We start from the raw sequence: 22,326 nt of genomic DNA on the forward strand, positions 1-22,326 counted from the left end.
AAGTTATACTTGTAGACCAAAAAAAAAAAAATTAGTGGGGAAATAAAGAGGTTAGATATTCAAAAACTCTATTCTACAGGTACAACTACTCAAGTGATTTAAGATTTAAAGAGGTGATAAAGAAATAACCAAGGCATTATCTTAGCTTCCATGACTTAGTTTGCTTACTATTCAGTTTAAGCCACTGGAAATGCAGACTTGCTATTAAGTGAAATTTGTTGCACTTCCTACCTTTACTAGTGTTAGTGACACTATAATTGAAATGGTCTCTGTCAGAAGCACAAATTTCAACCAAACTTGTCTGTAGTAACACCTTTAATAAGTAAAATAATTGTACTGGATAATAAGAGCACCTCAGAGGTTACAAGCATTCCCTAGGGAAACTACATAATCATGGCTTCCTTACATCCTTCATGGACTCTCAATTAGACTATAAGAAATTCATGGAGTAGAAACCTCAAAGTTAATACAGGTCTTGGTCTCAGACTGGTTTTGACACTGAGAGACCCTCAATCTTTTGCTTTAGATTTAAAAAAAAATGGGGGAATTAAAGGATATTAAATCCTTACAAATAATGCATAATATTAACATTCAGCATACAGTTGCTTGGAGACACCAGGAATAGAGGAAAAAATAGTGCAAGTGGTGTGGGATTGCCTGGCAACTGAACTCCAAGGAACAGAATTATATTTCTGGCAACTATACTATTTACATTTATTAGAACGAATCCTAAATCTCTGAGATTCAGACTGCAGAGATAACACACACAAATTTCTTTGATGACCATGGGGGTACACCAGGACCGGGACTACCTAAAAAGACTGAGCCCAAGGAGGGCTAGAGAAACACCACCAGAGGAGTACTGAGGTCCTGGTGGACTGTATATCCACCCGAAGAGGCCTGTTCTGGTTCACATGCAGACAATGTGAGACTCTTTTGGAGGGCTGAGTCGCTGAAAAAAACCACCTGAAAATTACTGAAAGGGGTCACCAGACCTGAAAGAATGTAGATCACTCAACCAGAGGGGGCGCTCAGGAGAGGCGAGTGCCGACCCTGTTACATTTAGTACTAGCAGTGGGATTCTTCGGACCAACCCCTGATTAACAAGGGGCACGATCATGGAGGAGGTGATCTGCTTGTTGGTGGCAGGACAACAGACAGCTGCGATGCAACAGCAGCAAGAGCAGCAGCAGTGCATCCAGACCTTGCTGATGCATCTGATCGAGCACCTGCAGAGACGATAGGAGGCCAAGTTTGCAACACAACAGCAGTAGTGTGAGATCCACTCCAAGAAGCAGGAGTGGAAAGAGACACACTTCAGCCATGTCACATCTGGTAACTTAGTGGGTTTAGCAGGCGAGAGACCTGAAGCCCAGCCATGGAGATGTTAGGGTATGGACAGTTGGGAAATTTAAGAAGGGCTTGCCCTGGCAGGAACTGCAAGGTTTAACTGCTTTTATTGTGGAGAGTTGGGCCACATAAAAAGATTTTGCCCTTTAAAGGGCTGGGCTCAATGCAAGGGGAAAGGCAAGAACCCCAATGATAGACCAGATGAAAAGGGGATGCTGGGTGCAAATCCCTACGAGTTAGCAGTAGGTGCTCCAGAACTGACAGGAGAACCAGGCAAGGATGACTCTGGGCAGCAGGACAGTAGGGCTATTGCAAGGGCCCCAAGAAATACACAGCCCATGGCCAAAGCAAGGGAAAAGGTAGCATGTTTTGCCTGCAGGATGGCAGGGCATTTAAAGAGATATTTCCCTCTTAGAGAAAGGAAGGGCAACAAGGGAAAAGAAGGATATCCAAGGTTGAGGCAAGACTGAGACAGTCAAAGGAGAGACTGGGTGGGTTTCTCAGCCCTCATGCAGGAGAGACCTAAATGACAGCCTAGGACCAGAAGGGTTTGGAACCAACTAGGTAAGGAGGCAGAGGAGCTGAGAATCAGAGGAAGAATGGCAAAAGGGGTTCAGATGGAGTCTCAAGTACAGGATAACATAGGGACCCAGACAGATTCCCAGGAACAACGGGATACAGTTGGGACCCCAACAGATTGTCAAGGTCACCAGTTACGGTAGGAACCGAAGCTGGACCTCAGAGTGAACAGGTTAGCATAGGGTCTCAGACAGGGTCGTCCCAAGGGAAAAAGGTAGAGCAGGCCAGTTCTACAAATTCCCTCCTAAGGGCTGACGAGCTAAACAAATGGCTGGAGTCAACGGGGAGTGAAATGGAGGATTTTACGTGCCGGAGGGAGCAGCTGGCCATGGATCTCCAGTTCGCTAAGGAGGAGGAAAAGCACCTGCTCCACTTAGTATACGACCTCGAGACAGCTCGGCACACAGGGATGGACAAGCTGTGGTGTGCAGAGACCGCAAAGTCCAGGAGGCAAAGGTGAACTGAAAGGATTCTTAAATGCTCTCAGATAAGAGAGAACTGGGAGAGTAGACCCTGACTAAAGGGGGCAAAACACCACACAAAAACACTCTCTAGATAGAGAGGTCAGGAAGAGAGAAGACCCTGATAAAGCGGGGCAGGAGACTAATAGAACTGCCACCCAAATCCTATTGGGGAGGGGAGGGATGAGACGGAGTGGACTAGACCAAAGGCTCCCTTGCTGGAGGCCTCATGGTTCTGCCACACCCATCCCAGCAAAGGAGCAGTGGAGAAGTCCTCCAAGCAGCCTAGAGTGGTTGTAAGGAAGCAACCAATCAGAGGGGCATCTGCAACAGCCAATCAGGGGCCAGGAGGATCATATAAAAGGAGCAGCTGAACAGAGCAGCAGTTACTAGTTGCTGCTTGGAGTTGGAGAAGAAAGGACTGAGTGCCTGGCTGGAAGAGCAGCAGGACCACAGACAGCTAAATTGGGGCAAGGACTAGGGAAGTGAGAGGCTCCTGCTTGGCTGCTAGGACTGAGCCAAAGACAATTTGCTAGCAGGGTTGGAGGAGCAATGAAGGAGCTCCTGGCAAGCTCCTGGGACTAAGCAGGGACAGAGCATGGGGAGGGCCGCAGGAAGATAGTGTCTATGGGGAGGAAGCCCTGAGGATATGGCCCCTTACCAGGACTGTGACTACTTAAAGACTGAGCCCAGGGAGGGCTAGAGAGACACCACAAGAGGGGTACTGAGATAGGCCCTGGTGGACTGTGTACCCTGGAAGAGGCCTGTTCTGGTTCTCATGCAGACAGCGTGAGAGAGACTCGGCTGGAAGGCTGAGATGCTGCGGGGAGGGAGCCACTTGAGAACCACAGAAAGGGGTCGTCACAACTGAAAACGCAGACACAACCAACCAGAGGGGTGCTCACAAGAGGTGGACACTGACCCTGTTATAGTAAGACTTCTATAGTAGGGGCCTGTGGGCCACAAGTTGAATTTCTAAAAGGGTCTGCACCATCATTTGAAATTTCGTAGTGGTCAGAAAATAAAAAGGTTGAAAAACCACTGTACTAGACAATAGGCTTGTCCTCCCTACTTCACACCTGCCCTCTATCCTCATGCCTTTTTATGGTAGCTTTTTCTCTTTAAGTTTAGAGAAAAGGGGGAAAAAAAAAATACATCTGAGTAAACAATCTTACTAAGAAGGTTCAGTTACCAGCAGCCCACAGTCACTTAACCCTCTAATTAGAAGACTGAATGGTATTTTAGAAAAACAGACTCAAAGCATGATCTACAGCAGAACCCAAAGACAAATCTTTCCGCTAGCACTGACTCCAAGTGTTGCATTGGGCAAATCTATTCCTAAGGCTGTGACAATGAAGTGAGCTGTAGCTCACGAAAGCTTATGCTCAAATAAACTTGTTAGTCTCTAAGGTGCCACAAGTACTCCTTTTCATTTTGCGGATACAGATTAACACGGCTGCTATTCTGAAAACTTCAGAATTAATGTTAACCTAACTTACATCAGCATACAGACCATGCAGTTATAAAATTGCTGTGTGTGCAGACTTGGCTCCTTGTTTCTGTGATGCACGTCCTCACCAAGAGCGCTTGTATCAAGTGTATTGTCAGTGTGGGCATTGTGGGACTGCTCTTGAAAGTTAGTAACTGTCAATGTAAAAAACAGTGTATGCACTGATACCGCATAGATGAAGTTACATCAACTGTAACTCTGCACTGCTTGGGGAGGTGGTGTTACTAAAATGACAGAGGCATTTACATGGTGGGAGCCAAATTTAAGTGAAGACATTTCCACAGCTAGGTCAATGCAAGGCATCTTATGTCAACCTAACCACATAGTGTAGAGTAGGTCTTAGTTTCCTCATCATTAAAATAGGGATCAGGCCTACATCGGGTGACCCATTAGTGTTTTTAAAGTGATTAGATGGAGTGTTAAAGTACTAAAATACTTTTAAATTTTAAAAACATTTACATCACTGTGTAGTCATTGAAAAATGGAACCCTGTTTGTTTCCTTAAGTGTTTATGAAGGAATAGAATATAGTTTTTAAAACCCTACTATTTGTGCCTAGACCCTGGTGTGTCACTTTAAACATTGAAACAATTGATGGATTAGATGTCATTATTGAGCAAGAGCTGTTCTTTTGTACTAATCTGTGGCCGCTCTGAAGATTTTTTTCCAAAGGGAACAGAACTTAGACTAGACCTTCAATACATCTCAAATGTTGCTTCCAGAGAATTCAACATGTAAAGCTAAGCAAATAAAACATATAGCAGCAAGTAACCTCAGAATGGATATAAGTTCATGACAAATTATGACAAGAGTAGGAAGTCCAATTTTCTATTGATCTAAATTTTCACGGTGGTCCAAAGGGTCAGACAATAGAGACAGATTCAAAAAGTAAACGCTGTACAACTATTAAAACACAGTCATGTCCAAACAGAAAAAATAAATAGCCTTAAATCAAACTCAAGTAAGTTCTCAAGCAGCATTTTCTTTCTTTGCCTACGTGTAAATTTTGATCGACTGGGGAAAGCCTAGGAACACCAGTGTTACTGGCATACAGATACAGGGGATGTTAGTTCTACTACCCATCAAGTTAACATAGAATAAACTGCAAGTCCTCACATCAGAGGAATGCTTTTGCAAGCCTCTATTACAATCTCCTCTCCTCAAATGGTCATCTTGAAGAGTCTATTCTCCTTCATAGCCTCTGTACTGAAGCAGATCTTATTTCCCCCAAGACTGGTATATCCTCAGATGAGGATTGCCCTTGAAGGGGGAGCAACTGAGTCTCAGTCATGCACAAAGGAATGTAATGTTGTTTTAATAAATGAGACCCTGAGGGCAGATATGACCATCAAAGATATTTCCTTATAGGTAACAAAGGAAACCATACCTAGTCATTTGAAAGGTAAAGTTAGTGTTTGAAAAACCAGGTTCACAGATCCTGTTCATGAAGCCTTCTTTTAAAAAAGTAGAATACATGAAGATTCCTGCTTCCTGAAAAGATAGTCACAACACCCTGAGTAAAGTTACCAGCAGTAGGAACACTAAGGTTTTTCAGGAATTTAAGAACTAGGGATAGGCTATCTAATGTGTGCAATTTTGAGATCCACTCTCCTTGCATCAGACATTATCCAGACCTACTTGTATGTAGTAACAGAATTACTAACATTGGAGTGTCTATCAACCAAGAAATTACCTGAAGTATACTAAATTCACTCTTCTGCACTCAGTTCTAAATGCAAGAATTATCCTGGGATATAAAACAAGACTGAACTCCACACTCCATAGGTGATATGGAGCCACTTTTCATACACAAGCTATGGTAAAACCAGCAAGTTGGCTAGGCATACCTTGTTTGGTATGTCAAAGCACAATAAATTTTTTGCTCCATCATGGCCCAGAGAAGGAGGTGAAGGCATACCAAGATGTCTGACCATAAAGAACTTACTTATCTTATCCAAATATCTGAAGAGATCTAGTTGTCTGGTAGTCTGCCTACCTTCAGAATCTGGTGAAAATCTGGTCCAACTTTTTGAGTCTCACTCCTAAGTCTGCTCAGACATTAAAGCTTCCCTTCTATATAAATGGTTGACCACTTGTCCTTCAATATCGAACACAGGTAAGTAAGTTTAGTTCTCTGGTTGTTAATGCTGGCAAATTTTGCAAGCTTGCGTGTTAATCAAATTGGGATGATAATATGTGCAAGAGTATAGGGGAGGAGAGTGGCCTGAATTAAGAGAACTATTGAGATAGATTTGGAGAGGGAAAGAGATAGAGCACATACCATAAACAGGGAGGAAGATAAGGCAGGAGAGAGAGGACAGTGAGGAACACATTAAAAACAATGCAGGAAAAGCCATACTGATACTCTATCCTAGGAAAGAAAACTGGATGAAGCCTTAAGGAATGGAAGTTAGGATTCCAGGATAGGGAAACTGAGCTACCCCCTTGTTTTTAACAGATGATCTTATGGACTTGAGGCTTTAGAGACTGGCCCCATAATCAAAGCTTTATAGGTCTTGTTTGAGTTTGGAGAGCCTCCATGTGCTTCCCAAATCTGAGACTTCTGCATTCAAAGAAGTTACCCCTTCCTCAGAACTGTCAGTTCTTTGTTTAAGAGGGCTGGGTTGTGTGATTTGTTCTCTCCATCTAGGAGTTGAACGGACCAAGAAATACAAAATGATATCTAAAGCTTCCTTGTCTAGAGAGCCTCTATCATGTATGCCTAAGTGCACTGGCAAAGTAAGAGATTATCGGCAAGAGCTTGCAGCACAAGAACAGAACGCAACTCCCTACATGACCACACAAAGGCCTAACAAACTTCAAGGACCCCTCAACTGCTCCATCCCTTGCTACCGAAGCAGAGGGAATGAGAGATTGTTGGATGCAGAGTCTTTGATAGCCAGTTCCCAGAATTATCTCGAAATGCAGAGGGGTTAACTTTGTATAGCCGTGTATGCACTACTCTTGTTACCTTCCCCTCCTTGACAGACTCTGCCCTAGTGATAAGGGGAAAGTCTAATCTGAGTACCAGCTGGGTCAGTCTAGCAGCGAGTGAGCAGGGAGATCATGAATAGTGTCATCTTAGTGATTTATTAAAGCAATATTTAAAAACTGCGTAAACACTAGCCTGGCTTTGTTCAGGTAGTCTGTTTTAGCCAGCACTCCTCATTCTTTGCATCTTATAGCTACACATGCACAAATATGCCACTGAACTTAAGAAAGCAGTGCACGCTTTTGAGTAATATTTAAAATAGATTGCTTGAGGAAAAGAAGAGGATGTATCCAGAACAGAGACCAGCATATCTATTAGATTCCATCCATGCTGAGGAAAGGGAGATAAAGGAATAAAAGCCCCCATCTCCCACCAGATTTGTTAGGCAGTCTGCTACATTTCCCTAAACAGACACTTCAAGTCATGTGCACCAAAACATGCATTCTTACAACACAAAGTTTAGTATGAATACATCTGTGCAAATTTCAATAGAATGGTAGTATACAACAAATAAATACCCCTTCTTATATTTGAGGAGATTTTAATAAGTATTTTTTAGATATTTCTATTTGATTACATAAACATATGCATATTTAAGATGTGGACTATTACCTCTCAGAATCTCTATTTGGATATGATCTTGCAAGCGGCGATACTGCATGACTAAGAACAATGTAGGCATAATCAAAAACTTGTTTCACTTGCATGGCACCGTAAGAACTTCTGCCAACGTCATTTCCTGTAACAATGTGACAATTATCGATTAACACATTTTTAAACTAGTATCCAGAAAATCCTGTCAGCCTGAAAGCTCAATACCAAGGAAGCTTCACCACGGATGGTATGAGTTGATTATCCAAAGGATCTCACGCTAAAAATTTGTTCTTGCACACCAAAGTGTGGTAACAAAACTGCCAAACTGAATTAGGGCAGCCAGTCAGGTAACTGTCGTCTGGCACTTTACGAATGCCAGTTTTTAAGTGTGGCGACATAAAAAAACTCAATCCCAATAAAGAGGATTAGAATAAAACCTATAAAATAAATGTCAAGTAATCCCTGTTAAAAGTAGCTGCAATCTACCCTGCATTATTTGTATGGGGAAGGTATCTGAAATTTCTTAAAATAAGTTGTATATTAATGTGAATAATAAAGCACAGCAGAACACTCCCATGACTAATCTCTTCTCTTTTTGAATTAACAGTTTTAGTTACTTTGGAGTTCACTGCCTCTCCTGTTCTTACCTCATCTACACTAACCAGAAGACTCAAGATGCTACAGAGATTGAAAAGCAAAACAAGGTTAGATGAATAGTTGTCCATAAGTTAGATGGGAACTGCCATCACCTGCCAACTGTCGTAGCAAGAAAACTCCAAACCAATACAACCTCAGCTATTTGTGAGCCAAGAAAGGAATGATATGCACTGTAATTAGAACCTTACAAAAAGGCAGGAAAGCCTGTAAACTAGCATTGCAACTTCAGAGTTTATTACTAGAAATTGCAATTCATGGACTAAATAATTCACAACAAAAAAAATAAAAGGAGAGTTTACTAATACTTCTTTAAGGATAGTTGAGCTGAAGAGGTATAAAGGATGATTGATAACCACTTCTTTTCCAAACATTTAAGATCAAAACCAAGAACGGTTCCTCCAGTTGCCCCTAGACAAGAGGTGGGCAAACCACGGCCTGCGTGCCACATCCAGCCCTCGGGACCGTCCTTCCTGGCCCCTGAGCTCCCGGCTGGGGAGGGTAGTCCCCAGCCCCTCCCCTGCTGTCCCCCCCGCCTCGCAACCTCAGTTCGCCACGCCGCCAGCGTTCTGGGCCACCGCTCCTGCAAGGCAGCGCGGCGGTGTGGCTGGCTCCGGCCAGGCGGCGTGGCTGTGAGCTCCTGCTGCTCTGAGTGGCATAGTAAGGGGGCAGGGGATTGGATAAGGGGCAGGGAGTCCCAGGGGGCAGACAGGGAGCAGAGGTTTGGGAGAGGGGGGAGTCAGGGCAGTTGGATAGGGGGTGGGGAAGTCAGGGGCGGGGGTCCTCAGGGGGACGGGAAGTGGGAGGGGGCAGGCTATTTGGGGAGGCACAGCCTTCCCTACCCGGCTCTCCATACAGTGTTGCAACTCCCATGTGGCCCTTGGGCCAAAAAAGTTTGCCCATCCCTGCCCTAGATCCAAGACCAGTCACTTTAAGATGACAGTGGCATTAATCATGCCAAATCCCAGTTGGATGAAACACAAATCTTAAAGTGAAGTTTAGTCACTTTTCAGAGCAGAACCTTATTTCTAGACCACTGACTATGGTATTGTACACTTAGTCTGTCTCAATTATCTTCTGAGGCCTGAAGCCTCAGAAACCAACCGTTTCCACTTCACTTATTACCAGTAATAAAGTTTCTGCAGGCCAAATTAAGCCCCTAATTATGCTTGTGCAACCACATTGCCTTGATAGGTTTGCAAAGCTATAGCTGGCGTGAACTTAATTCTTAGTTTCTTAAAATTTAAGGCCAGAAGGGGCTATTAGATTATCTAGATGGATTATCCTGTATATCACAGGACATTAGTTTTCACAGATACCCATATGTTAAGCCCAAACACTTCAGACCTTCAGTACTCAGGAGACTTTGTGCCACAGGGAAATAACAGGAAAGACCAAGACAGGTGCCACCAATACCAAAATGGCAATGCAGAGATTTGAATAGGTAAGATATGCCTACCTGGCAGAAGATACTTAACCAACTGTTCACATCCAGTAAGTGACTTGGGGGCAGGTTTTAGCTTTGTGGAACATTGGGGTGCTTACTACAGAGAGAGGTGGCTGTAAAGTTCTGACATCCTCTCTCTTAGTAGTAACATTACCAATCTCCTGAGTGATATATTAACTAGGGAAGCAGGAGAGCTTTAAACCAACCATGAATGGGGAGGGTGATAAGGCAATAATGGTACAAATGCCCAAATATGTAAGCCAACCCCAATGCATCATGCATATGACAAATCCAAGCACTAGGAGGCATAAGGAACTTTTTAATTGTCTAAATAAACTAGTGATAGCAGCCTAGATAATAAATAAGAGGAATTGGAGATGCACATGTATGAGAGGATATAGGATATGGCTGATATTGAAATTTGATGGGATAGGTCACAACTGGAACATTAAAATCTATGGCTACAACTTGATCCACAAGGATAGGATGGGAAAAAGGGAAGGAAGGTAGCACTCTATATGAAAGACACAGTTCCACAGTCAAACTATTCTGAGGTCCTGTGATTCTGAACTTTAATCCATAAGCATTAAAAACAAGTAAAACTAAAGACAGGGGACTGGTGGGCACCGGTTAGATTGCCAAACCTCAACTTGAGAACAAACTTCTCCCTAAACATCTAATGTGCAAGCAGGGGTGCGGGTGTATCTGTGGGACATACCATGCAGTCAGTAATAAATTAACTATTATTTTTAGAAACTCCAAGGAAGTTTTAACATAAATCCTGCACCCAACATAGGGTAACTCAATATGAGGCTTCATTCTGACTGAATGAAGTCTTAACTGTTTACCTACAAATTAGCTGTTCCCTAAGTACTGGTGAAAATGATCAGCATATATTTACCTTGTGCAAGCAAAATACAGCACTCACCAGTAATTATGTACATTATGAAGGGTCAATTTTCCAAAGCCTGAACCAATTGTTGGCATAGAGACAGGAAACAAGCTTACGATGGGAAGTGTTAATGGAAACTCAGAATTGTTCAAAGATATTCTACTGAATGCCCCAAAGCCATGATTTATAGATGAGGCCAAAAGGGACCATTGTGATAGTCAGGGATTAGGGAAATCCTCTGACCTGTGTTATCCTGGATATCAGATTAGACTAACTTCAACTTCCAGCCATTGGATCTTGTTATACCTTTGGCAGCCAGTCCAAATAGCCCTTCTACCTGATTTTCGTTCTCCAGGTAGGTACTTAGACTAATAAAGTCACCCTTTAACCTTCTCTTTGTTAAAACTAAATAGATTAAGCTGTTGGAGTCTTACTATAAGATGTGTTTTCCATTTCTTTAATCCTTTTTGTGACTCTTCTCTGAACTCTGTCCAATTTATCAACCCCGTTCTTGAATTGTGAATACCAGAACTGGACACTGTATTCTAGTAGAGGTCACACAAGTGTCAAATACAGAGTTAATATAATCTCCCTACTCCTACCTGAGATTCTAATTTTATACATCCTAGTATCACATTCTTTCAGCCAGAGCATTGCATTGCATGCCCATGTTCAGCTGATTATCCATCATGACCCCAAGTTTTTTTTGTCCCCCCCCCCCCCCCCCAGTTTCCCTGGATAGAGTCCCCACCTCCAATCCTGTAAATATGACCTACATTCTTTGTTCCTAGATGTAGGATTTCAAATTTGGTTGCAATGAACTGTGTATTGTTTGTTTGTGCCCAGTTTACCAAATTACCCAGATCACTCTGTATCAGTGACCTGTCCACTTCATTTACCTCTGCCCCAATCTTTGGGTCATCTGCAAACAGTGATAATTTTATGTTGTCTTCCAGATCATTGATAAACAGTGTTAAATAGTGTAGGGTCAAGAACTGATCCCTATGAAACCCTGACTAGAAATCCCCGACTTGATTATTCCTCATTTGCAGTTATATTTTATTTACTCACTTAATGTGCATGTTGATTTTGCATTCCAGTTTTTAAATAAAAAATGTCATGAGGTACCAAGTCAATACTTTACAGATGTTTAAGTATATGACAACACTTGTACTTTATCAACAAAACTTGTAATCTCGTCAAAAAAGATCAAATTAGTTTGACAGGACCTATATTCCATAAACCCATATTGAGTAGCATTTATTATATTAACCTCCTTTAATTCTTTATTAATAGAGTCCCATATCAGTCATTCCATTATTTTGCTCAGGACCAATATCAGGCTGACAGGCCTATAATTACCCATGTCATCCTGTTTACCGTTTTTAGATATTGGCACAAACTTTACTTTGTGTTCCAAGACTCATTAAAAGTCAACATTAATGAACAAGAGACTCCTCCACCAGCTCTTTTAAAACTCTTGGATACAACTCTTGGATGTGGAGCAGTTTAGTTTTAAGATATCTAACTTTTTTAGCTACTGTTTAACATTCTTCTAAGTTACTGTTCAGATAAAGTGTACCCTCAATATTGTCATACAAATATATCTTGCTTTATCCCCAAATTGAATCACTTTGCCTTTTCTGCATTATTGACAATTCTACCATTTCCACTGAGTAACAGGACTGTCAAGATTCTTTTTCAGTTCCTGATATTATCCTCAGCTCTGTTGGCCAGAGATTTGTGTTCTTTTTGCTTCCCTTCTAACTTTCCTACAACTCATAGCTACCAATTTATTTATTACTATCCATTTCCCCTTGCTTCAATTTGTTACATATGTTTAAATTTTTACAGCTGCATTCACTTCCCCTCCAACCCATGTTGGTTTTTAACTAGCATGGCCTTCTTTTGACAGACTTGCTAGGCATTTAGTGAAATATTCCTGAACAGTTGCTAATAATCATTCTTAATTGTATGTTTAAATCCTCTCACCTGGTTTGGCTCAATCATTTACAGCTTTGTGAAACTGGCCCCTTTGTACATACATAACTGGTTTGCACTTTATTCTGTTTGCATAAAGAATGAATCATAGAATATCAGGGTTGGAAGGGACCTCAGGAGGTCATCTAATCCAACCCCCTGCTCAAAGCAGGGCCAATCCACAACTAAATCATCCCAGCCAGGGCTTTGTCAAGCCTGATCTTAAAAACCTCTAAGGAAGGAGATTCCACCACCTCCCTAGGTAACCCATTCCAGTGCTTCACCACCCTCCTATTGAAAACATTTTTCTAATACCCAACCTAAACCTCCCCCACTGCAACTTGAGACCATTACTCCTTGTTCCGTCATCTGCTACCACTGAGAACAGTCTAGATCCATCTTCTTTGGAACCCCCTTTCAGGTAGCTGAAAGCAGCTATCAAATCCCCCCTCATTCTTCTCTTCTGCAGACTAAGTAATGTAATGTAATGAAGTCATGATCATTTGTACCTAAACTACCACTATTTAATTTTGTGATTAATTCCTATTTATCTGTCAAGCATGGTCTAATATAAAATTCCCCCACCCAAGTTGGATGCAAAATTTTCTGAGTTAGGAAACTGTCATCTTTAATATTTAGAAGTTTCAAGGATGTTTAGCACTGGCAGCACAAGATCTCTAGCAGGTGTCCCTCAGGTTGAAGTCCCCCATAATCTTTTTTTCCTACATATTACAGATAGGGGCTTAAGGAACCAGTCATCTTGTTCTCTAGTGTGATCTGGTGGTATGTAGCATACTCCCAAAAAGACTATCTTGTGCTTTTTTTAGGACATTGATCCATAAACATTCAGTAATTTTCTGATTTGTCAGTGACTCAGAAACAGGTAAACTGAAGAGACTTAAATACAATAACTAAACAGATGAAGCTGCGATTCAGGTAAAATTCATATGCAGGTAAATATTCTAAATTGTAAGATCATTTCTTCACATATACCAACATAATTCTGAATGTTACATATCATTTATAAATTTTTGCTTCTGTGCGCTTTTAGTCTAGCACTTTGTAAACTTAACTGAATACAAGGTATAGAAGCGCACAATCTCAGGGTTGGACGGGACCTCAGGAGGTCATCTAGTCCAACCCCCTGCTCAAAATCCCCAATTTTTGCCCCAGATCCCTAAATGGCCCCCTCAAGGATTGAACTCACAACCCTGGGTTTAGCAGGCCAATGCTCAAACCACTGAGCTTTCCCCTCCCCCCATAGACATCTTAAAGCAACACAATGTAGTTCCTTCACATAACAAAGAACAGCTTTGATTTTATCATCATACTCTACATTTCTGATTTTAAAAAAAAGTATTTAAAAAGTTGTGTAATCTTACCAGGGAGGAGAGGATCTTCTATGCACAACATGGATGGTCTATATCCATTGGTCATGGCTTTCATGATTTCTTCTTTGGCAATATAGGCACCTCCATTTTTTATTCTAATACCAGTTTTCAAGTAATTAAAATTTCTTCCATACAGTTCAAAAAATTCTACTAGAAGCATTCCAAGGTTTTCATCAGCTCTCCTGGCATCAATTCTTGGATGCAACTGTAAAGAAAAAATGTCTGATACTTACTAAAAGAGTGAGGGTAGATGATAGGCATGTACTAGCAAACTGACAAGCCACGTGCTAACGGTGAGACATAAAACTGGTCCATTACAGCCACTTCATTAAAAAACTCAGAATGAACTTAAAAGTTGAAATCCTATTACCTTTCCCAACTAAATTCTCCTAAGCTTTCCTTAACCTTCGCTTCACTAGTATAACCAAGGGGGGCAGCACTTGAATACCATATGCAACCTATAGGTACTTAACTGAATCTTTCTTAGTCCAGTTTTCTAGTCCAAAAGCAACAGAGAAGAATTGCCACTTAGATTTGATGCGTAGTTAATGAAGGAATATTGGTTTAAGTTTTCATAGGGATTCTGCAGCGGTGGCAGTTTTCAGAAGGTGGACAGAAAATAGAACTCCGTGTTTCCCCTACAAATGCTTATGCGTTCTAGAACAGATACGCATTGTTGGCCTCTCACCATCATCCCCATGTTTTACCACATGTACACACTTGAACTCACCTCACACAGCAGACGACTAGCCAATAACTAAACATCAAAGCTACCCATAAAGAACGCCTACGCTGGAGCGTATGCCTAGATCAGAGTGTGAGGCCCTGTTTTTAATCTGAGTTAACTGACTGCCAACTCACTGTAGTTAGTCTTTACAATGATAATCCAGAAACTCTGCAAACATTTACAAATGGGTCAGATGGAAAAAGTACGTAATTAAAGACTATCATAAGGCATCCACACAAAGGGAATGAATTATGATTGTATTTCTCCTTAGCTTTGTTCTAGGAAACTACTTAAACCATTTTAGCTGAAATTTGCAATGAACCAGTCTGAAGGAAACCCCTAGAATGGAAAAGTTTCAGCCCAATCAAAAAGAAAAAAAGAGTACTTGTGGCACCTTAGAGACTAAAATTTATTAGCCCAATCAAAGCAACTGAAAACTAGGTCTTATAATGGAAAATGTTTGGCAACCAGACTCACCTATAATATACTGAACACAAGTTTCACACATAATTTATCTATTTAACAAGGTATTAAAATTCTGTGTGTGCTCCATAAACATACATCTTTGTATGTCAGAAGTAGCCTTTATCACAACAGGCATTTGAGTGAGAGAACAGCCAGGCCCAGCTGTCCTGGTTCCAAGCCTACTCCCATTAGCACAGCAGGAGGTCTGTGACAAGGAAGCAAGAAAGCAAAGGATGCAGAAAAGATTCCAAAGGAATTCAGGGGCATGCAAGGACCTCCAGGGCAACCCCTCCATCCATCCTCGATCTGGTAACAGGGAGGAAGAAGTAACAAAAAGATCAGGGAGGAGTAGTCATGGAGAAATCAGTGAGGCTCTCTGACATTACCATAATTTGACTACAGTTTGTTTCCAAAAAAGAAAAGGAGTACTTGTGGCACCTTAGAGATTAACAAATTTATTTGAGCATAAGCTTTCGTGAGCTACAGCTCACTTCATCGGATGCATCTGATGAAGTGAGCTGTAGCTCACGAAAGCTTATGCTCATATAAATTTGTTAATCTCTAAGGTGCCACAAGTACTCCTTTTCTTTTTTTTGCGAATACAGACTAACACGGCTGCTACTCTGAAACCAGTTTGTTTCCAGTGTTTCTACTGAAATGACTACCATGTTGAGTGGCCTGCTGGCTTGCAGCCCAACCAGATGGGGGTAGGGCAGACGACTGGCAGCCTCTGCCAGAAGAAGGGACAGTTCTAGACAGTAGTTCGGCAAAAAGGACATGTAGAGAAGGCCATTATGCCATTCTCCCCATTGATCATATCATATAACACATTTTCAGAGGCCTCTGCTGCTGTTCTCATCCATACTTTGAGCAGAGCTCTCAGAGCTACGAGAGGCAGCCTGCAGGGGAATGGAGATCACAAAGCCTTAACTACAAAGGGAGAGCTGTGTGTCACTAAAAGCCAATTGAAAATCGGGGAATTTACTGCAGAGACTAAAATTTAAGAACAGCGTAACTAAAACAAAATAGAGAACTTACCTGCAGGAAACTAATTGCCATTAAAATTAGGCTGTAAGAGCTAATTCCACCAGTAAAAACTTCATTCAAATCCCTCTGAAGAAGGAACTGTTTTAATACTAAAATCAAGTAAGGCAGCAATGAATATTTCTGTAAATAAGAAAAATAGGTCTGTTATAATCTATTACAAATTCTATAAAGATTTTAAGATGCATTAACATGTCAAATTCTCTCCTCAAAAGCATGACTATAGGACTTTTTAATCAGGCTATTTGAAATTCTTTTTATTAGCTGTTTACTCAAAGGTACAGTTAACGCTTTATTTTATTCTATTCACATTTTATTTCTGTGCAAGTACGGTATTTAATTTGGTATATTGTATCTTCCTAACATAACACAGAAAGCTACTTTTTTAAACTTCTTTATCAGTCAAGACATTATTATCCAAAGTGATCATCAAATTATACTGCAGGAGGGATATAAACAGCAGTAACTACTACAACAGATGATTTAGTAATAGTTAGACGACAGCTAACACTTTGCTGTATAAGTATAATTAATAATCCAAACCAGATCAAAAATATAAACATTTCATAAAGTTGGTTAGTTATTATGCATCATAACAAAGTTGTGAAGAAACAACGCATTAAAGTATACCAGCTTTACATGTATTTAAGCTCCCCAAAAAAACAGTTCAGTTCATGGAGTATAAAAGCTACTAAGGACTTGTGTTGACACCATACAAAAGGAGGGCTACATTACGGTAGGAGCGGCAAAGAATCCTGTGGCACCTTATAGACTAACAGACGTATTGGAGCATAAGCTTATGCTCCAATACGTCTGTTAGTCTATAAGGTGCCACAGGACTCTTTGCCACCTTTACAGATCCAGACTAACATGGCTACCCTTCTGATACCATATTAAGGAAGAGACTTTAAAGCAGCATGCTAGCATGCTGAAGGTGCACCACAGTTGGCACACTGCTGAATTCTTTAACAGACATAGGAAAAGTATCTAGCATGCAAAAAAGTTGCTTTTCAGCACGAAAGAACTGACTTTCAGTCCTTACATATTTTATAAACAGAAGCTATTCACTTCTGTAAAAGCTAGGCTTTTTGCATGTCATTCATGGAAGGGTGGGAAATAAAGTATTAATGTTCAGAATGATGGTAATTTTTGCTGTGCAACATGCTTATTATAACACTAATAGTTTCTTAAGCTGTGTATTATGTGGAGCCTTGCCTCACTTAAGACTAACTTCAGTGCAGCTCACTTCAATTCTGGGTGAAGCACCCATCCCATTTATTTAAATGACAAACAAACAAACAATCGTGAGCTCTAGTTTCCATCCTAGCATACACCTTTTAAGTTCTTCAGAATTTTATCAAATTCATTTTGGGCTGACAGTTTCCAAGCTTGCTCTCAATCTACAAGCAATTGCTAGTTTTGAATAGCAATTTGAGCTATACTCAGCTGTTTGAGTTTTGAATGCATTAAAAACCCTAATTTGGTAGCTCTCATTATGGTTTTGGTAGTTTTAACTAGAGCTGGTTAGGAAATGTTTCCCCTTCTTGGGAAAAATTCAACAGAAATAAAAAAATGGTTTTCTAGAAACTCCTCTACAAATTTGAAAGGCTTATCAAAAAACAAATTCATCAGAAACTGAACACATGAAAATTTATTTTGACAAAAAACTCAATTTTTGACTGAAACATTAAACCAAAAATGTCATCAAACTAATTTTTATCACAAAAATTTGCCATCAATTTTTTTATATTAACCTAAAAACCTACAGGATTTTGGAATACTCGGGCAATGAAGATTTAGAAACAAAACGCTACGGGTACGTCTAAATAGCCCACGGCAGCAAACCTCCTACCCTAGGGCAACAGACTCAGGCTACTGAAGGTCATTCTAGTGCTCTAGAAGTATCCGTGTGGACAACTCTTCCAAGGTTCAGCTCAGGCTCTGAAGCCTAAAGAGGTGGGTGTAAATCAGCACCCCAGGTTAAGTCAGGGAACATCACAATTCAGATCTCAATAAAGAAAAAAAAAAAGTGAAAGTCTGATATGTTGACATTTCAAATCTTAAAATTAAGGCACCTTCAAAGACTTCAAAGGCATCCGATGAAGTGAGCTGTAGCTCACGAAAGCTTATGCTCAAATAAATTTGTTAGTCTCTAAGGTGCCACAAGTACTCCTTTTCTTTTTGCAAATAGACTAACACGGCTGTTACTCTGAAACCTTCAAAGACAGTGCGACTTCAAACTGGATTGTGACAAGTTCTGGGTCAGAAATGTTTCCAACTTAAAAGCTACTGGGGTTTTCTACAAGTTCAGATTCTTGGGGAGGTTTTTTTTTGGGGGGGGCACTATTTATTTTTAAAGTTTTAATGAAAACTTAATCAAGCCAAATTCAAAGATATTATTTACTGCACTGGAAGTTACTGTATATCATTAAGAAATTTTTATTTGCATAATTTGGCAAATATGTAGTACAAAGACCATATTTTAAGGCATCAGCGGAAAAGGTCACAAAGATTTAATAAACTGACACAAATCTGTCCTTCACCTTTCCAAATTACACTTCTGTACAGAATTGAGATAATGTCCATGTTTAAATTTTTCAAACACTGGAAATGAATAGTTTATTACAGTGTTTCCTCCAAACGAACTTGGCTAAGCACACACGAGTACTATATATGCAAAATTTCAACAAGTGAGACTTCTTTCTACACTTGTTACTCAACCATCTAAATGCCATTTTTAAAGTACACCTTTTCAAACAAACAATTATCTTTGTACAAGAACATAAGAATGGCCATACTAGGTCAGACCAAAGGTCCAGCTAGCCCAGTATCCTGTCTACCAACAGTGGCCAATATCAGGTGCTCCAGAGGAAATGAACAGAACAGATACTCATCAAGTGATCCGTCCCATCACCCATTCTGAGCGTCTGACTAACGGAAGCTAGGGATACCATCCCTGCCTATCCTAGCTAATAGCTATTGATGGACAGAGCCTCCATTAACTTACCTAGTTCTTTTTTGAGCCCTGTTATAGTCTTTGCCTTCACAACAAAAAGTTCTGCCTCTGGCAAAAAGTTCCACAGACTGACTGCGTGTTGTGTGGAAAAAATACTTCCTTTTGTTTGTTTTCAACCTGCTGCCTATTAATTTCATTGGGTGACCCCTAGTTCTTGTGTTATGAGAAGGAGTAAATAACACGTCCTTATTTACTTTCTCCACATAAGTCATGATTTTATAGCCCTCTATCATATCCCCTCTTAGTCATCTCTTTTCCAAGCTGAAAACTCCCAGTCTTATTCTCTCCTCATATGGAAACTGTTCGATATTCCTAATAATTTTTGTTGCCTTTTTCTGAATCTTTTCTGCACGCAGTATTCAAGATGTGGGCATACCATGGATTCATATATAGAGGCAATATGATATTCTCTCTTATTATCTATCCCTTTCTTAATGAGTCCCAATATTGTTTGCTTTTTTGACTACCGCTGCACATGGAGTGGATGTTTTCAGAGAACTATCCAAAATGACTTTCTTGAGTGGTATGTGTATAGTTGGGATTATGTTTTTCTAATGTGCATTACTTTGCATTTATCAAAATTGAAATTCAGCTGCCATTTTATTGCCCAGTCGCCCAATTCTGAGAGATCCTTTTGTAGCTCTTCGCAATCTGCCTGCGACTTAACTATCTTGAGCAATTTTGTATCATCTGCAAATTTTGCTACCTCACTGTTTACGTCTTTTTCCAGACCATTTATGAATATTTTGAAAAAGATTGGGCCCTGTACAGACCTGCAGGGGACACCACTATTTACCTCTCTCCATTCTGAAAATTGACCATTTATTCCTACCCTTTGTTTCCTATCTTTTAACCAGTTACCAATCCAGGAAAGGACCTTCCCTCTTATCCCATGACAGCTTACTTTAAGAGCTTTTGGTGAGGGACCTTGTCAAAGGCTTTCTGAAAATCTAGAGTATACTATATCCACTGGATCCCCCTTGTCCACATGCTTGTTGATCCCCTCAAAGAATTCTAATAGATTTGGTGAGGCATGATTTGCCTCTACAAAAACTATATTGACTCTTCCAACAAATTATGTTCATCTACATGTCTCACAATTTTGTTCTTTACTATAGCTTCAACCAGTTTGCCTGATACTGAAGTCAGGCTTATTGGCCTGTAATTGCCTGGGTCACCTTTTTAAAAATTGGCGTTACATTACCTATCCTCCAGTCATTTGGTACAGAAGCTGATCTAAATGATAGGTTACAGACTACAGTTAGTACTTCTGCAATTTCACATTTGAATTCCTTCAGAATTCTTGGGTAAATACCATCTGGTCCTGGTGACTTATTACTGCTATCAATTTGTTCCAAAACCTCGTCTGATACCTCAATCTGGGACAGTTCCTCAGATTCGTCACCTAAAAAGAATGGCACAGATTTGGGAATCTCCCTCATCCTCAGCCGTGAAGACTGATGCAAAGAATTTATTTAGTTTCTCCACAATAGCCTTATCATCCTTGAGGGTTCCTTTAGCATTTTGATTGTCCAGTGGTTCCGTTCGCTGTTTAGCAGGCTTCCTGCTTCTGAAGTACTTAAAAATTTGTTGCTATTACTTTGAGTCTTTGGCTAGCTGTTCTTCAAATTCTTTTTCGGTGTTCCTAATTGTATTTTTACACTTCATTTGCCAGAGTTTATGCTTCTTTCTATTTTCCTCACTAGGATTTAACTTACATTTTTTTAAAAGGCTGCCTTTTTGCCTGTCACTGCTTCTTTTACTTTGTTGTTTAGCCACAGTGGCACTTTTTTGGTTCTCTTATTATGTTTTATAATTTGGGGTATACATTTCAGTTGAGCCTCATTAAGGAGTCTTTAAAAAGTTTCCATGCAGCTTGCAAGGATTTCACTTTTGGAACTTGCATAATGACAGGTTTCAGAGTAGCAGCTGTGTTAGTCTGTATTCGCAAAAAGGAGTACTTGTGGCACCTTAGAGACTAACAAATTTATTAGAGCATAAGCTTTCGTGAGCTGAGCTGTAGCTCACAAAAGCTTATGCTCTAATAAATTTGTTAGTCTCTACGGTGCCACAAGTACTCCTTTACTTTTGGAACTGTACCTTTTAATTTCCAATTAACTAACTTCCTCATTTTTGTGTAGTTCCCCTTCCTGAAGTTAAATGATACACAGTGTTGGGTTGCTGTGGTGTTTTCCCCGCCACAGGGCCTTTAATTTTAATTATATTATAGTCACTATTACCAAGCAGTCCAGCTATATTCACCTCTTGGACCAGATCCTGTGCTCCACTAAGGACTAAATCAAGAATTGCCTCTCCTCTTGTGGGTTCCAGGACTAGCTGCTCCAAGAAGCAGTCATTTAAGATGTAAAGAAACTCTCTGCATCCCGTCCTGAGGTGACATGTACCCAGTCAATATGAAAAAAGAAAAGGAGTACTTGTGGCACCTTAGAGACTAACAAATTTATTTGAGCATAAGCTTTCGTGAGCTACAGCTCACTTCATCGGATGCACTGAAGTGAGCTGTAGCTCACGAAAGCTTATGCTCAAATAAATTTGTTAGTCTCTAAGGTGCCACAAGTACTCCTTTTCTTTTTGCGAATACAGACTAACACGGCTGCTACTCTGAAACCAGTCAACATGGGGAGAGTTGAAATCCCCTACTGAGTTTTTTTATTTTTATGCCTCTCTAATCTCCCTGAGTATTTCACAGTCACTATCACCATCCTGGTCAGATGGTTGGTAGTATATCCCGATTGCTATATTCTTCTTCTTAGACATTGGAATTACCATCCATAGAGATTCTATGGTACAGTTTGGTTAAGATTTTTACTTCATTTGATGCTACACTTTCTTTTACATATAGCGCCAATCCCTAACCAGCATGATCTGTTCTGTCCTTCAGAGATATTTTGTTCCCTGGTATTAGTGTCCCATTGATTATCCTCATTCCACCAACTTTCTGTGATCCCTATTATATCAATATCCTCTTTTAATACAATACACTCTAGAGTTCACATATATTATTTAGACTTCCAGCATTTATATATAAGCACTTTAAAAACTTGTCACTTTTTAGCTGCGTGCCATTACATGATGTAATTGAATGGGACTTTTTTAATTTGACTGTTTCTCATCAGATCCTACCCATATTTTATCACCTTCCATCCTCTCCTCCTTATTAAGGCATAGGGAAACTCCATTAATAGATCCTCCCTTAAGGGATGC

General features: G+C 40.4%; 1 protein-coding gene across 5 annotated transcripts in view; it reads right to left on the bottom strand.

Annotated features, from left to right (window-relative positions):
• TENT4A (terminal nucleotidyltransferase 4A) overlaps positions 1 to 22,326 on the bottom strand; it is a 146,717-nt gene that overhangs the window by 79,085 nt on the left and 45,306 nt on the right. For all 5 annotated transcript variants that reach the window (XM_038393292.2, XM_043508481.1, XM_038393288.2 and 2 more), the window contains exons 6-8: positions 16,080 to 16,208; positions 13,841 to 14,054; positions 7,504 to 7,630 (exon numbers count right to left, since the gene is read on the bottom strand). In XM_038393292.2, coding sequence (XP_038249220.1) covers positions 7,504 to 7,630; positions 13,841 to 14,054; positions 16,080 to 16,208 — 470 coding nt within the window. The remainder of the gene's footprint in view (positions 1 to 7,503; positions 7,631 to 13,840; positions 14,055 to 16,079; positions 16,209 to 22,326) is intronic.

This window comes from Dermochelys coriacea, chromosome 2 (assembly GCF_009764565.3).
Source record: "Dermochelys coriacea isolate rDerCor1 chromosome 2, rDerCor1.pri.v4, whole genome shotgun sequence".
NCBI lineage: Eukaryota > Metazoa > Chordata > Testudines > Dermochelyidae > Dermochelys > Dermochelys coriacea.